The following is a 12,910-nucleotide window of genomic DNA, read 5'->3' as shown; positions in this document are numbered from 1 at the left end:
GCACAGGCTGGAGAGTGGTGTATTTAACATGCATAGGAGAGGAATCGGCGCGGGAGACTTGGGCGCAGGATACAGCCGGTATATGGCTGATCCTGCTTCTGCACAAGTCCGGGCCATGTTAAATACTATTCCTCCTCCAGGCCGCCATGGATGGTGGGGAATGAAATAATTCGGCTTCCAGCTATTGCTTGCGACTGTATTACTGTGTTTTATAAGTAACTTCAGCTCTGTCTTCTGACAGCGCCGACGTTACTCACTGCTGCGCCCAAGTCTCCTGCGCTGGAATGGCAGTGTTCGATATAACAGAACTGACTACAGAGCAGTACCTCCTGCTATATTGTGGTGATCACTGAAGCCATTGCCTGGGTCATATTAGGACAGGCTGCTGATTGGGGAATGCTTATTTTATTTGTAAAGGCTCTTACAGATGCGCACATCTCTTTACAGAGGGTTGTGTCCCTCCTGCGGTAGTCAATCTGCAGTGCAATCTCATTACTGAACCACGCCTGATAAGCAGGGCTGTACAAACCTAATGAGGTGTCAGAAGCTCCCCCTGCTGGACACAGTTATATTTATACTCATGAGTCATGCTTCTTGTTTATCTGCTTTATAATATTTACTTATTTAATTTAAAACAAATCCAGAATATAAGTAAAATATGTAGAAATTATGTGACATGTTTCTTATCACAGGCAGCTCATCACTGGAAGTAATACAGAGTATAGAGATTATTATCAGGGACAGATCTACAAATACAATTATAATCATGTGACAATAAATGAGGATTTCAGGATATAACAGAAACCAGGAATTGTCCCTGGAAATCACAGACAGCTAGTAATTACTGGCAGGACAATCAGCCAATCACAGTCCTCTCCCTGTGATGTCACCAGTGGGCAGAGCTCTCACACCCCCTGACTCCCCCCAGATATCTTTATACAGCCTCCCCACCCTACATATAACGCAGCATGGAGGGGCTCAGTGAAGGTGGCAGTGAAGGTGTGGAGGTGTCTGATGGGGTCACACAGGGCATAAAAGGAGATCTGCCCGACCTCATAATCCAGACATATCCTGACTCTATTACTGGGGATCCCATCAGGTAACCGGATCACTTCCCTGTCATGTATCACGGAGTACTGATTACCCAAATCCCTGCACAAACACCAGGACTTGTTATTCCCTCCAATCAGTGACTGCTCTCCTCCCCTCCTGGCTATACTGGGGTAACACATCCCGACTCTCCAGCTACCTGATCTCCCAACATCCACTTCCCAGTAATGTCTCCCTGAGGAGAAACTCCGGCTGCTCAACACCTGAGGATAAGACTGAAATCTCTCTGCTGTGTCTGGGCGGTTCTGCTCTCTATGTGACAGGGATGCAGTTTTCCTGTCATCTGATATATGTAGATAATTACCAGCTGTGGTTACATCCAGTAATATGTCTGCATACACTGGCAGCCCTGATGTTTGGTGTGCAGCCCCAATATGTGTCCCCCCAGCCTGGCGCTGTGTGTGTTTTGCGGTGGGGGAGGGTTGGGGGCGTGGCCTGGATAGTTTAGTAGTGACGAGAACTCTGTCCTCTATACTGGAATGTGGATAGGCCTGTGTGTGTTGTGCGGTGGTTGAGGGCTGGGGGCGTGGCTTGGATAGTGAGGGCGTGTCCTGTGTGTCTGTATGTTTCTGCACAATTACCCCAGACATGATATCAGCCAGTCCTGTGTGTAATGTGTGTGAGATGCCGGCCACATCCAGATCCCCTCCATCATGGAGCTGCTTATCATGTCTGTCCTCCGTGTCACACAAGTCACCTGTGTCTGATTCCTGTAAGACAGTCAGTGGATCAGTCATGTGACACAGCTCCTCAATGTGACGCATCTTCCTGGACAGCTCCGCCTTCTTTATCTCCAGCTGCCTGATGATGTCATCATAGGATTGTGACATCATCTCTGCCTGCCTCATGATGTCACTCAGGACTCTCTCCTCCAGCTCCTCCAGCCGTCTCCTGAGGTCTCTAAACAGGGCAGTGACTCTCTCTGATTCACCAGCTGCTTTTTCTTGTGCTTTTCTCCTGCGTTCCTCCAGACTCTGGACTCTTTTCTCAGCCCCCTGTGTCTCTGCCATCAGTGTCTGCAGATCATTTCTCAGCTTCTCCTTCTTATTCTCAGAGGCCTCCTGTAGTGTCTCCACCTGGTGTCCCCGATGTTCTCCAGCTAGAGTGCAGGACACACAGACACATGACGCATCCTCAGTGCAGTAATACTCCAGGATCTTCTTATGGACGGAGCATTTCCTGGTCTCCGGGGAGGTGGTGGGGGCACATAAGACGTGTTCTGGTGCCTTGCTGTGGACTCTCAGGTGATTATCACACATAGAAGCGTCACAGTGCAGACAGGACATAACAGCAGGTACAGGAGAATGGATACAGTAAGTACAATGGACTCCGGCCTCCTCCTGATCTGGCTGAGTAGTCAGGAAACGCTCTGCTATGTTCCTCAGAGCAATGTTCCTGTGTAATCCAGGCCGCTCCTTGTACTTCTCTCTCCATTCAGGACAGGAATAACCTGCAGACCCCTCCTGTGAGTCCAGCACATGATCAATACAGACTCGGCAGAAGTTGTGACCACATCTCAGGCTTACAGGATCTGTATAAATGGTCAGACAGACGGGACACTCCAGCTCCTCGCTCAGATCAGCAGACGCCATCGTGGGCAGCAGGAGAGGAAATGAAAGTGAAAGTCTCTGATTCTCGGAATCCAGAACAACCAGTTACTTATTATTTACCTGGGGGAGGGGCGACGGCAAAACTTTTTATTTTTTTGTGCAGCACAGAGACATACTGGATTACACTCCCTCCGTACAGCACGAGCTTCCTGGTCTAAACTAGGACATAGTCTGCACGGTGGCGTACTGGAAAGCACTCTTGCCTTGCAGCGCTGGGTCCCTGGTTTGAGTCCCAGCCAGTTCAACATCTGCAAGGAGTTTGTATTTTCTCCCCCTATCTGCGCGGGATTCCTCTGAGCACTCAAATTTCCTCTCACATCACAAAACATACAGATAAGTTAATTGGCTTCCCCTAAATTAGCCCTAGACTACGCTACACGATACATACACATAGGACATTTGACTATGGTAGGGGTTAGATTGTGATTTTCTCTGAGGACAGTCAGTGACATGACTTTGTACTCTGTACAGTGCTGATGAAGATGTCAGCGCTATATAAATACATAATAATAATATGGTAGGACATTAGACTATGACAGGATTGAGTGTGAGCTCCTCTGAGGACAGTCAGTGACATGACTATATACTCTGTACAGTGCTGCAGAAGATGTCAGTGCTATATAAATACATAATAATATGGTTAGGACATTAGACTATGACTATGGTAGGATTAGAGTGTGAGCTCCTCTGAGGACAGTCAGTGACATGACTATGTACTCTGTAATGTGCTGCAGAAGATGTCAGTGCTATATAAATACATAATAATAATATGGTAGGACATTAGACTATGGTAGGATTAGATTGTGAGCTCCTCTGAGGACAGTCAGTGACATGACTATGTACTCTGTAATGTGCTGCAGAAGATGTCAGTGCTATATAAATACATAATAATAATAATAATATGGTAGGACATTAGACTATGACAGGATTGAGTGTGAGCTCCTCTGAGGACAGTCAGTGACAAGACTATATACTCTGTACAGTGCTGCAGAAGATGTCAGTGCTATATAAATACATAATAATAATATGGTTAGGACATTAGACTATGACTATGGTAGGATTAGAGTGTGAGCTCCTCTGAGGACAGTCAGTGACAAGACTATGTACTCTGTACAGTGCTGCAGAAGATGTCAGTGCTATATAAATACATAATAATATGGTAGGACATTAGACTATGGCTATGGTAGGATTAGATTGCAAGCTCCTCTGAGGACAGTCAGTGACATGACTATGTACTCTGTAATGTGCTGCAGAAGATGTCAGTGCTACATAAATATATAATAATAATATGGTAGGACATTACACTATGACATAGGCACCCTTATAAAACGCCACTAATAGCAGCTGTAACAGTACATTTTGGCACCAGTGTCAGGCAATACAATAATGGGAACCCAGCCTGCCCACTATAGAAATTGCAGCTATAAATAGCAGGTGTCATATCACCCACTATTTTTTATATTTATAGCAGCAACAATGTTCGCCACTGTTCGGGTTCTGCAGAACATCACCCTGTTCGGGTGATGTTCGAGTTCGACCGAACACCTGATGGTGTTCGGCCAAACCGTTCGGCCATATGGCCGAACTAAGAGCGCATGGCCGAACGTTCCCCGAAGGTTCGGCTAGCGCTGTGATTGGCCGAACGGGTCACGTGGTTCGGACCCGAACGCGCTCTGATTGACCGAACGGGTCACGTGGTTCGGGTAAATAAATACCTGATCCACGTCATTTCTCCGCAGGTTTAGCTTTGGGTAGGCAGGCAGGGTAGTTCTCTCTCCAGCCAGGCTAGCCAGGGTCCCCCCAGTCATTGTGTCGCTGCTGGGAACAGTAGTACACGCTCACCCACACTATATAGCATTGTGTTTACTGCCACTCTGTGTCTCTGCTGGGAACAGTAGTACACCGCTCACCCGCCACTGTATAGCATTGTGCTCTGTGTCGCTGCTGGGAACAGTAGTACACCACTCACCCGCCACTGTATAGCATTGTGCTCTGTGTCGCTGCTGGGAACAGTAGTACACCGCTCACCCACCACTGTATAGCATTGTGCTCTGTGTCGCTGCTGGGAACAGTAGTACACCGCTCACCCACCACTGTATAGCATTGTGCTCTGTGTCGCTGCTGGGAACAGTAGTACACCGCTCACCCACCACTGTATAGCATTGTGCTCTGTGTCGCTGCTGGGAACAGTAGTACACCGCTCACCCACCACTGTATAGCATTGTGCTCTGTGTCGCTGCTGGGAACAGTAGTACACCGCTCACCCACCACTGTATAGCATTGTGCTCTGTGTCGCTGCTGGGAACAGTAGTACACCGCTCACCCACCACTGTATAGCATTGTGCTCTGTGTCGCTGCTGGGAACAGTAGTACACCGCTCACCCACCACTGTATAGCATTGTGCTCTGTGTCGCTGCTGGGAACAGTAGTACACCGCTCACCCACCACTGTATAGCATTGTGCTCTGTGTCGCTGCTGGGAACAGTAGTACACCGCTCACCCACCACTGTATAGCAATGTGCTCTGTGTCGCTGCTGGGAACAGTAGTACACCGCTCACCCACCACTGTATAGCATTGTGCTCTGTGTCGCTGCTGGGAATAGTAGTACACCGCTCACCCACCACTGTATAGCATTGTGCTCTGTGTCGCTGCTGGGAATAGTAGTACACCGCTCACCCACCACTGTATAGCATTTCTGTACTGCCACTGTACTGCTGCCAGTCAGCGTGTACTTTAAGGATAAGTGAAATGAAGAAGAATCCTGTGAAAGAGGGAGGGGCAAGGGAAGAGGTGTTTCCCCTGACGGTTCACGTACAGGCCACAGTGGAGCACCGAAGAAACCCACTCAATACCGCCCATGTTGTCCAGGAAATCAACCCTCACAAATCCAAAAGAACAGGACCAGATAATTAATTGGATGAGCTCTCAAGCGTCCAGCAGTGGGTTAAGCAGCACCAGCACATCACGCACGAGGTCCGAGTCCTCAGCCAGTTACAAGGAGCCAGTGGGCACAAAGCTGACACAACCGGCAGCGACACCACGCACACAACTGCCAAATAACCAGTCCGAAGAATTACCTCAGGACACAATGGGGTATTCGCAGGAGCTATTCCCAGCCCAACAAACTTCCACCTTTGAAAGGTCAATGGAACAGCCAGAAATGTTGTGCCCGGATTCACAACCATTTACTGTGGGAAATGCACCGCGCACTGAAATGCAAGGCGAGTCCGAGGAGGACTCGGAAACCCAAATCCCAGAGCAAGTTGGGCAGGAGGGGTTGCAATTGCAGGAGGTCGGCCGAGAAGATCTGGAAGACGACGTTGGAGTGAGCTGCGCAGAGGTTGTTCTGGGGAGCTCTACTCCACGGCGGCGGCCCACAATCACATATGACGAGTTTGAGGAGATGGAAGAGGAGGGTTTGGACAATGTGGACAGAGACCCAGATTTTGTATGTGAACGAGAACATTGCCGTCGTAGCAGCACAGATGAGTCTGTTGAAGAACCCACTGCTGCACGAGTTCGCCTTGTGCCACAAGGTAGGCGGCGCGAAATTTCAGGCACCACAAGCGTGGAAGTTAAAGTGAGACGCAAAAGAGGCGCAAACAGAAATCGCCAGAAAGGCAGGTGCTCCAAAGTCTGGGCTTTCTTTGAAGACTGCAGTGAGGATGGTACCATGGTGATTTGCAAGGTGTGCAAGACCCGCCTGAGCAGGGGGAAAAATAATTAACAACCTCTCCACCAACAGCATGACCCGCCACATGGTATCCAAACATCCCACTCTGTGGGCAAACGCGTCAGGAGAGGGTACCAGAAACACTGCCTCCCTTGGGGTCACCAGACGCACCACCAGACCCGCCTCAGCAGCAGCAGTAGCCAGCCATTGCGTGGTTCACAACAACATTCACAAACATCAGACGACGCTGACACTGTCACTTTCCGGAATAGTGCTCTTGAGGTCTCCCAGTCTTCATCAAATACAACAACCAACAGCCCTTCCGTGTGCAGCGCTACGGTTCAGTTGTCTGTGTCGGAGATGTTTGAGCGCAAGAGGAAATTGCCAGCAAATGACCCCCGGGCCGTGGCACTAACAGCCAGCATAGCCAAGCTTCTGGCCTGCGAAATGCTGCCATATCGAGTGGTGGAGACAAACAGCTTCAAGGGCATGATGTCAGTGGCCATCCCACGTTACGTGGTTCCCAGCCGCTACCACTTTGCGCGCTCTGCAGTGCCTGAGTTGCATGAGCACGTGGTCAGCAAAATAACCTGAAGCTTGAAGAATGCCGTTGCCTGCAAGGTTCACCTCACCACTGACACCTGGACGAGTGCATTCGGCCAGGGTCGATACATCTCCCTTACCGCGCACTGGGTGAACCTTGTGGAGCCTGGCAGCGATTCCTCACCTGCTACGGCGCGGGTGTTGCCCACGCCGCAAACCAGCTGCACCGCCGTCCCTCCCACTGGATAACAACAGCAGCACCTACCTCTCTGACTCCTTCTCCTCCAACGCATCTCAAAGCTATACCTCATCCGGAAAAGCTAACCCAGCAGCAGTAGGATCGTGGAAGCAGTGCAGCACAGCTGTTGGCATGCGTCAGCAAGAGTTGCTGAAGCTGATCTGCCTTGGGGGATAAGCAGCACACAGGGGAGGAAATTTGGAGGGTAATAAAGGAACAGACGGATTTGTGGCTGGCACCGCTGGACCTGAAACCGGGCATGGTTGTGTGTGATAATGGGAGTAATCTCATTCGCGCTTTAAGGTTGGCTAAGCTGACACACATCCCTTGCCTGGCGCACGTGATGAACCTAGTAGTTCAGCGGTTCCTGAGGACATACCCAGGCATGGCCGATCTTCTGTTGAAGGTGCGACGAGTGGCCAAACATTGTAGAAATTCCAGTACTGTTTCGGGGGCACTCGCCAAGATGCAGAAGCGCTTCAATCTCCCCCACCATCGCTTGCTGTGTGATGTCCCTACGCGCTGGAATTCTACGCTGCACATGCTAGCCCACTTTTGCGAGCAGAGAGTGCAGTGGTCCAGTACATGACGGCGCAGTACCGAGGCGCATCCGGACAGCTGCCAAGCTTCTGTGGATCCGATTGAGCCAACATGTTGGACCTCTGCCAAGTCCTCCAAAATTTTGAGCAATCTACGTTGCTTGTGAGCAGTGACAACTCTTCAGTCAGCATTACCATACCACTGCTGTGTTTACTGAAGAAGTCAATGTTCAAAATCAAGGAAACAGCTGTCATGATGCAACTGGAGGAATCTGAAGGAGAAAACGATCAGCGTGATGGTACCAACATCAGGCCATCCGCCTCAGGGAACGCTGGCCCCAGCAGCCATGACGAAGAAGAGGACGAGGAACAGCTGGAGTTGGAGCAGGAATTTCATGCCACCACTGACGAGGGCCAGAGCGGTGCACGTTGGACTTCCACAATTCAGCGCGAATGGTCAGCAGAAGCAGACCAGGAAGAAGGTGACGACTATGATGCATCACAACAACTATCACAACGCTCACAAGAGGATGATGGGGATTCTGGTAGGACTCTGGCACACATGGCTCAATTCATGCTAGACTGCATTGAACGCGACCCACGCATTGTGCGCATTCTGGACAACACCAATTACTGGGTTTATACCCTTCTGGATCCACGGTACAAACACAATGTTCCAAAACTGCTTGAAGAAAGAGTCAGACAGGTCAAAATGGAAGAATACCAGCAGGCCCTTGTGGAGACTTTAGAGAGGAGATTGACATCCTCCCCCTCCTCTAGCCAGTTGTACGCCGACAGACTGACTTCCGCAAACCCAGGACGACCAGGAGGGCAGCAAACAACGCAAGCCGCAGCTAGTGCCCAAAAGGGAATGGTATCGGCAGTGTCCTTGGAGTGGGAACATTTTCTGACACCCATGCAGCAGCAGCCCACAGAACAGCAAGCGTGCAGATCCACCTCCAACACCGATCGCCTGGAGAATATGGTCAAGGACTACATGTCAGATGGCGTAGCTGTGTTGAACAATCCATCTGCACCCTTCAACTATTGGGTATCGAAGCTAGACACCTGGCACGAACTGGCAATGTACGCAATAGAGGTGCTGGCTTGCCCGGCAGCCAGCGTTATGTCGGAACGCTGTTTCAGTGCTGCCGGAGGCATCGTCACAGATCGGCGTATCCGCCTCTCCACAGAAAATGCAGACCGTCTGACTCAAATTAAAATGAATCAATCCTGGATTGGAAACGACTACGCAACACTCCCGGACCCCAACCAAGTAACATGAACAATGAACATCTGTGATGGGTTAGCGTTTCCGGTCCCTGTTTATTGAACCTCTCATCTGTATTACATTTATGACTGCATGGCGACAAAATGCAAATTGCTATCCGCACGCTTCTTGTCCTCATGCAAGGCCTGGGTTGTTGTGTCTCAAAGCGTGGCCTTCTCCTCCTGCGCCGCCCTCCTCCTGTTCCATCACGTGTGCTGCTGCTGGGTTAGCGTTACCGGTCCATTTTCCTGGAACCTCTCATCTGTATTACATTTATGACTGCATGCCGACAAAAAGCATGTTACCTGTGCAAAGAAAAATCACATTTTCCGCATTTAAAAGACATTTTTTCCTTTGAAACTTTACAATCAATTTTCTCAAAAACTATAAGCTCTTTTTCAAATATTTTTTTCCCTCTTGTACCCACTCCCAAGGTGCACATACCCTGCAAATTTGGGGTATGTAGCCTGTAAGGAAGCTTTACAAAGCACGAAAGTTTGGGTCCCCATTGACTTCCATTATGTTCGGAGTTCGGCGCGAACACCCGAACATCGCGGCCATGTTCGGCGAACGTTCGCGAACCCGAACATCCAGGTGTTCGCCCAGCACTAAGCAGCAGTTTCTATAGTGGGCGGTCCTGTCGGCTGCTATTTTATTAGATTTTGGTGCCCAAACTTACTGTTATAGCCGATATTAGCGGTGTGTTACATGGTGCCTATGGCGGCACCCACATTTATCAGTACGCACTGCGCCCATACTTATGTGACCCCTCATAGCAGCTCCTGCCACCTCAGAACACTGATATGAGGTAACAGAGGACTGCTGTGAGAGGGATGCAGAGAGAGGTCACACTTGTGTCTGCAGAAATCACTGGAGTTTTCCCAGTCAATCTTTGTGTCCTTTTTGCGTTGTTGCGCCTGCGTCATCCAAGATAGACTGCCGGCACCTGCTATAGTCTATGGGAATTGTACACACGTTATGATTTCATGCAGCAGGGAATCAGTTTTTACTTACTCAGATTGTGGCCGCAAAACAAAGATGCGCATCGCCATTTAAAAGCATTTCGTGTGATTTTGCATTGCACAAAATCGCATGCGCTTTTCAACAAAGCTTTACTATTTACCTAACATTGTTACTTGTGTTTATGAATGATGGCTGTTATTACTCATCATTCAAATATAAGCTAACTACCGACGTGAGGATGGATCGGGGGATCTGGGCGATTGGTCGCTCAGTGATCCATCATGACGGTCGTAAACGCCTCATGTTGCTAAACATCGTTTAACTAATTTTCATTAACCCCCCTGGCGGTATAAAAAATTCCGCCAGGAGGGAGCGCAGCAGTTTAAAAATTTTTTTTTTTTCTTATATCATGTAGCGAGCCCAGGGCTCGCTACATGATCACCGCTGCTCAGCAGCATCCCCCCACCCGCTTTGATCGCCTTCGGCGATCTCCGATCAGGAAATCCCGTCCAAAGAACAGGATTTCCTGGAGGGCTTCCCCCGTCGCCATGGCGACGGGGCGGGATGACGTCACCGACGTCGGGACGTCATTGGGAGTCCCGAACCACCCCTCAGCGCTGCCTGGCACTGATTGGCCAGGCAGCGCACGGGGTCTGGAGGGGGGGCGCGCGGCGCGATGGATAGCGGCGATCGAGAGCGGGGCGGCGGCGATCGGTGTGCTGACGCAGCTAGCAAGTGCTAGCTGCGTCCAGCAAAAAAAAAATTAAGAAAATCGGCCCAGCAGGGCCTGAGAAAATCTCCTGCGCGGCTTACCCCGAACGTTACCGCCAAGGAGGTTAAACAATATTCGCGATATTGCAAAAACAATAATTAATTGTGAAGACGTCACAAGTCGCAAAAAAATGTTTCCGCAAACATTGCATGGTGAGTACAGACCTTCAGGCACACCGATTGGTTCAGGGAAATCATGATCCCTTGCACCAATCATTGCGGGGGGGGGGGGGGGGGGGGGGGCGGGCATAGAACACATTTTACTATTTTATATTTTAACATTAAAATCTTTTTTATTTTACCATTTTTTTTTTCTCTAGGAGAGACCGTGTTCTCAGTGGCGTACCTAGGGTATTTGACACACACACCAATTTTTCTTAAAGGAACCTGAAGCAAGTAAAATTATTTAAAATAAACACAAGATGTAGCTGCAAATGAATATTACATACTAACCTCACTGTCAGTTCCTCTCAGAAGCTCACCATTTTCTTCTTACAGTGATCCCTTCCAGTTCTGACAATAGTAAAATTGTCAAAACTGAAATGTACCAGTTGCCGTCAGTTACAACTGAATGTGCAAGGTAATGTCCATGTTTCCCTATGGCTCAAGTGGGCGATATTACAGTTTAACAGTGTGCTGACCAGGAAGCTGTTATGGGGTAATGGCCATTTTCACAATGGAGGACGGAGAATTCCATTGATCACAGTGGACAAACAGGGGAGGAGAAAGATTGATGAGTAGACCTCATGAGAGGTAAGTATGACCTGTGTATGTTTATTTTGACTATTTAGGTGGGGGCGGGGGGGGGGGGGGGGGGGGCAATTGAGGGGTTGGGATGCTAATTGTTTCTGCAAAATTATAGGGGAAAGTTGCGCTGCAGTGGGAAAAGGGGGGACAGAGTAGGTACAGGTAGTCCCGGGTAACAAACGAGATAGGGACTGTAGGTTCGTTCTTAACCTGAATCTGTTCTTAAGTCGGAACACTGTGCCATCTCTGCCCCTGTACCTTCTCTGTGCCCTGTGTACCTGCTTGAACAAGTTTAAAAGACATTTTTTCTTAGAATTGTTAAAAAGTGATTTTCTCAAAAACTTCCAATTTGAAATTTTGTTTAATTGGCTTGTTCCCATGGAAACAGAGAATCCATGCCGTTCGTATCAATGACTCGTTTGTAAGTCGGACTACCTGTACTTTTTTTTTTGCATTAAAAAGTCATGAGCAAAAAAAAATAAAAAAAAATAAAAAGGTAGATGCTGTACATACTATATCCCTTGGTAGAGGGAATCCCCTGCCGCCTCTGGTTGGGACCCTCTTACAGTTTGCTCCTCTTCATATTAGAGTGTGGCTGTTCTGTGTGAAGGGTAGTGCAACTGTAAAACTGTTAGAGGGTCCGGAAACCCTCTGGACTAGCCTCAGGCCTCCCTCCCTACCTAGGCAGGTATCTTCTTTTTTTTGCTTGCTTGCTTTAAAATCTGCCAGGGCCTTTCACCACCAGCCCACTGTACACATCAGCAAATAGAATGGCGCCTGCCAATGAGGTGCAACTTAAAGGGAACCAGAGAGTGGGAACATTAGAGAAAACACCTCCCCTGCTCTCTGTTTCATCCTTCACTGCTCAGCCTGCTTAACATCCCTGATAAAATCCCTACTGAGCATTCAGTCTGGCTTTGCTCAGGAATCATCATAGCTGAGTCTGTCTTCTCTGATGTCTTTACAAGCCCAAGTCTGCCCCCTGCTGGCTCTGCTTTCCTGTTCTGTATACTGCAGCATCACAGAGAGCTGTGAGGAGATGGGAGGAGCTGCTAATGTAAGGGGATATTGAAAAATGTTTTTTATCTATATTTGTTAGTCATAAGAGGTTTTTAGAAATGGTGATTTCATTTTGCACAAAGTCCACTAAATAATATGCTTTTCTGATGAACTGGGTTTTGTACGGAGTTTCAGTAAGACTGAAAAAAAAAAAAAAAAAAAACACACCAGAGCGGGGAAAATACCAGGTATAGTATTTGATTTGGAAAATCTATCAGGAGATATGTTGTTTTTTTTGTGCCAAAGCGTTCATCTCCGGTTTCCTTTAAAAACAAAAGAAAATAGCACCTTCTCTTCAGCACCTGCCAGCACAGGCACATTGTAAAGAGAGCTGAACAGAGACTGGAGGAGAGAGATGAGACAAGCGGGAGAGAGATGAGAGGAAG

General features: G+C 48.7%; 1 protein-coding gene across 1 annotated transcript; it reads right to left on the bottom strand.

Annotated features, from left to right (window-relative positions):
• Positions 1-645: 645 nt before the first annotated feature.
• LOC137524054 (E3 ubiquitin/ISG15 ligase TRIM25-like) lies at positions 646-2,705 on the bottom strand. Its single transcript, XM_068243487.1, has one exon. The coding sequence runs from the start codon at positions 2,700-2,702 to the stop codon at positions 906-908; it is 1,797 nt and encodes a 598-aa protein (XP_068099588.1). The 5' UTR covers positions 2,703-2,705; the 3' UTR covers positions 646-905.
• Positions 2,706-12,910: the final 10,205 nt, after the last annotated feature.

This window comes from Hyperolius riggenbachi, chromosome 7 (genome assembly GCF_040937935.1).
Source record: "Hyperolius riggenbachi isolate aHypRig1 chromosome 7, aHypRig1.pri, whole genome shotgun sequence".
In the NCBI taxonomy this organism is placed as follows: domain Eukaryota; kingdom Metazoa; phylum Chordata; class Amphibia; order Anura; family Hyperoliidae; genus Hyperolius; species Hyperolius riggenbachi.
Note: the sequence above shows the minus strand (reverse complement) of the source record. Positions and strands in the feature narration are given on the sequence as shown.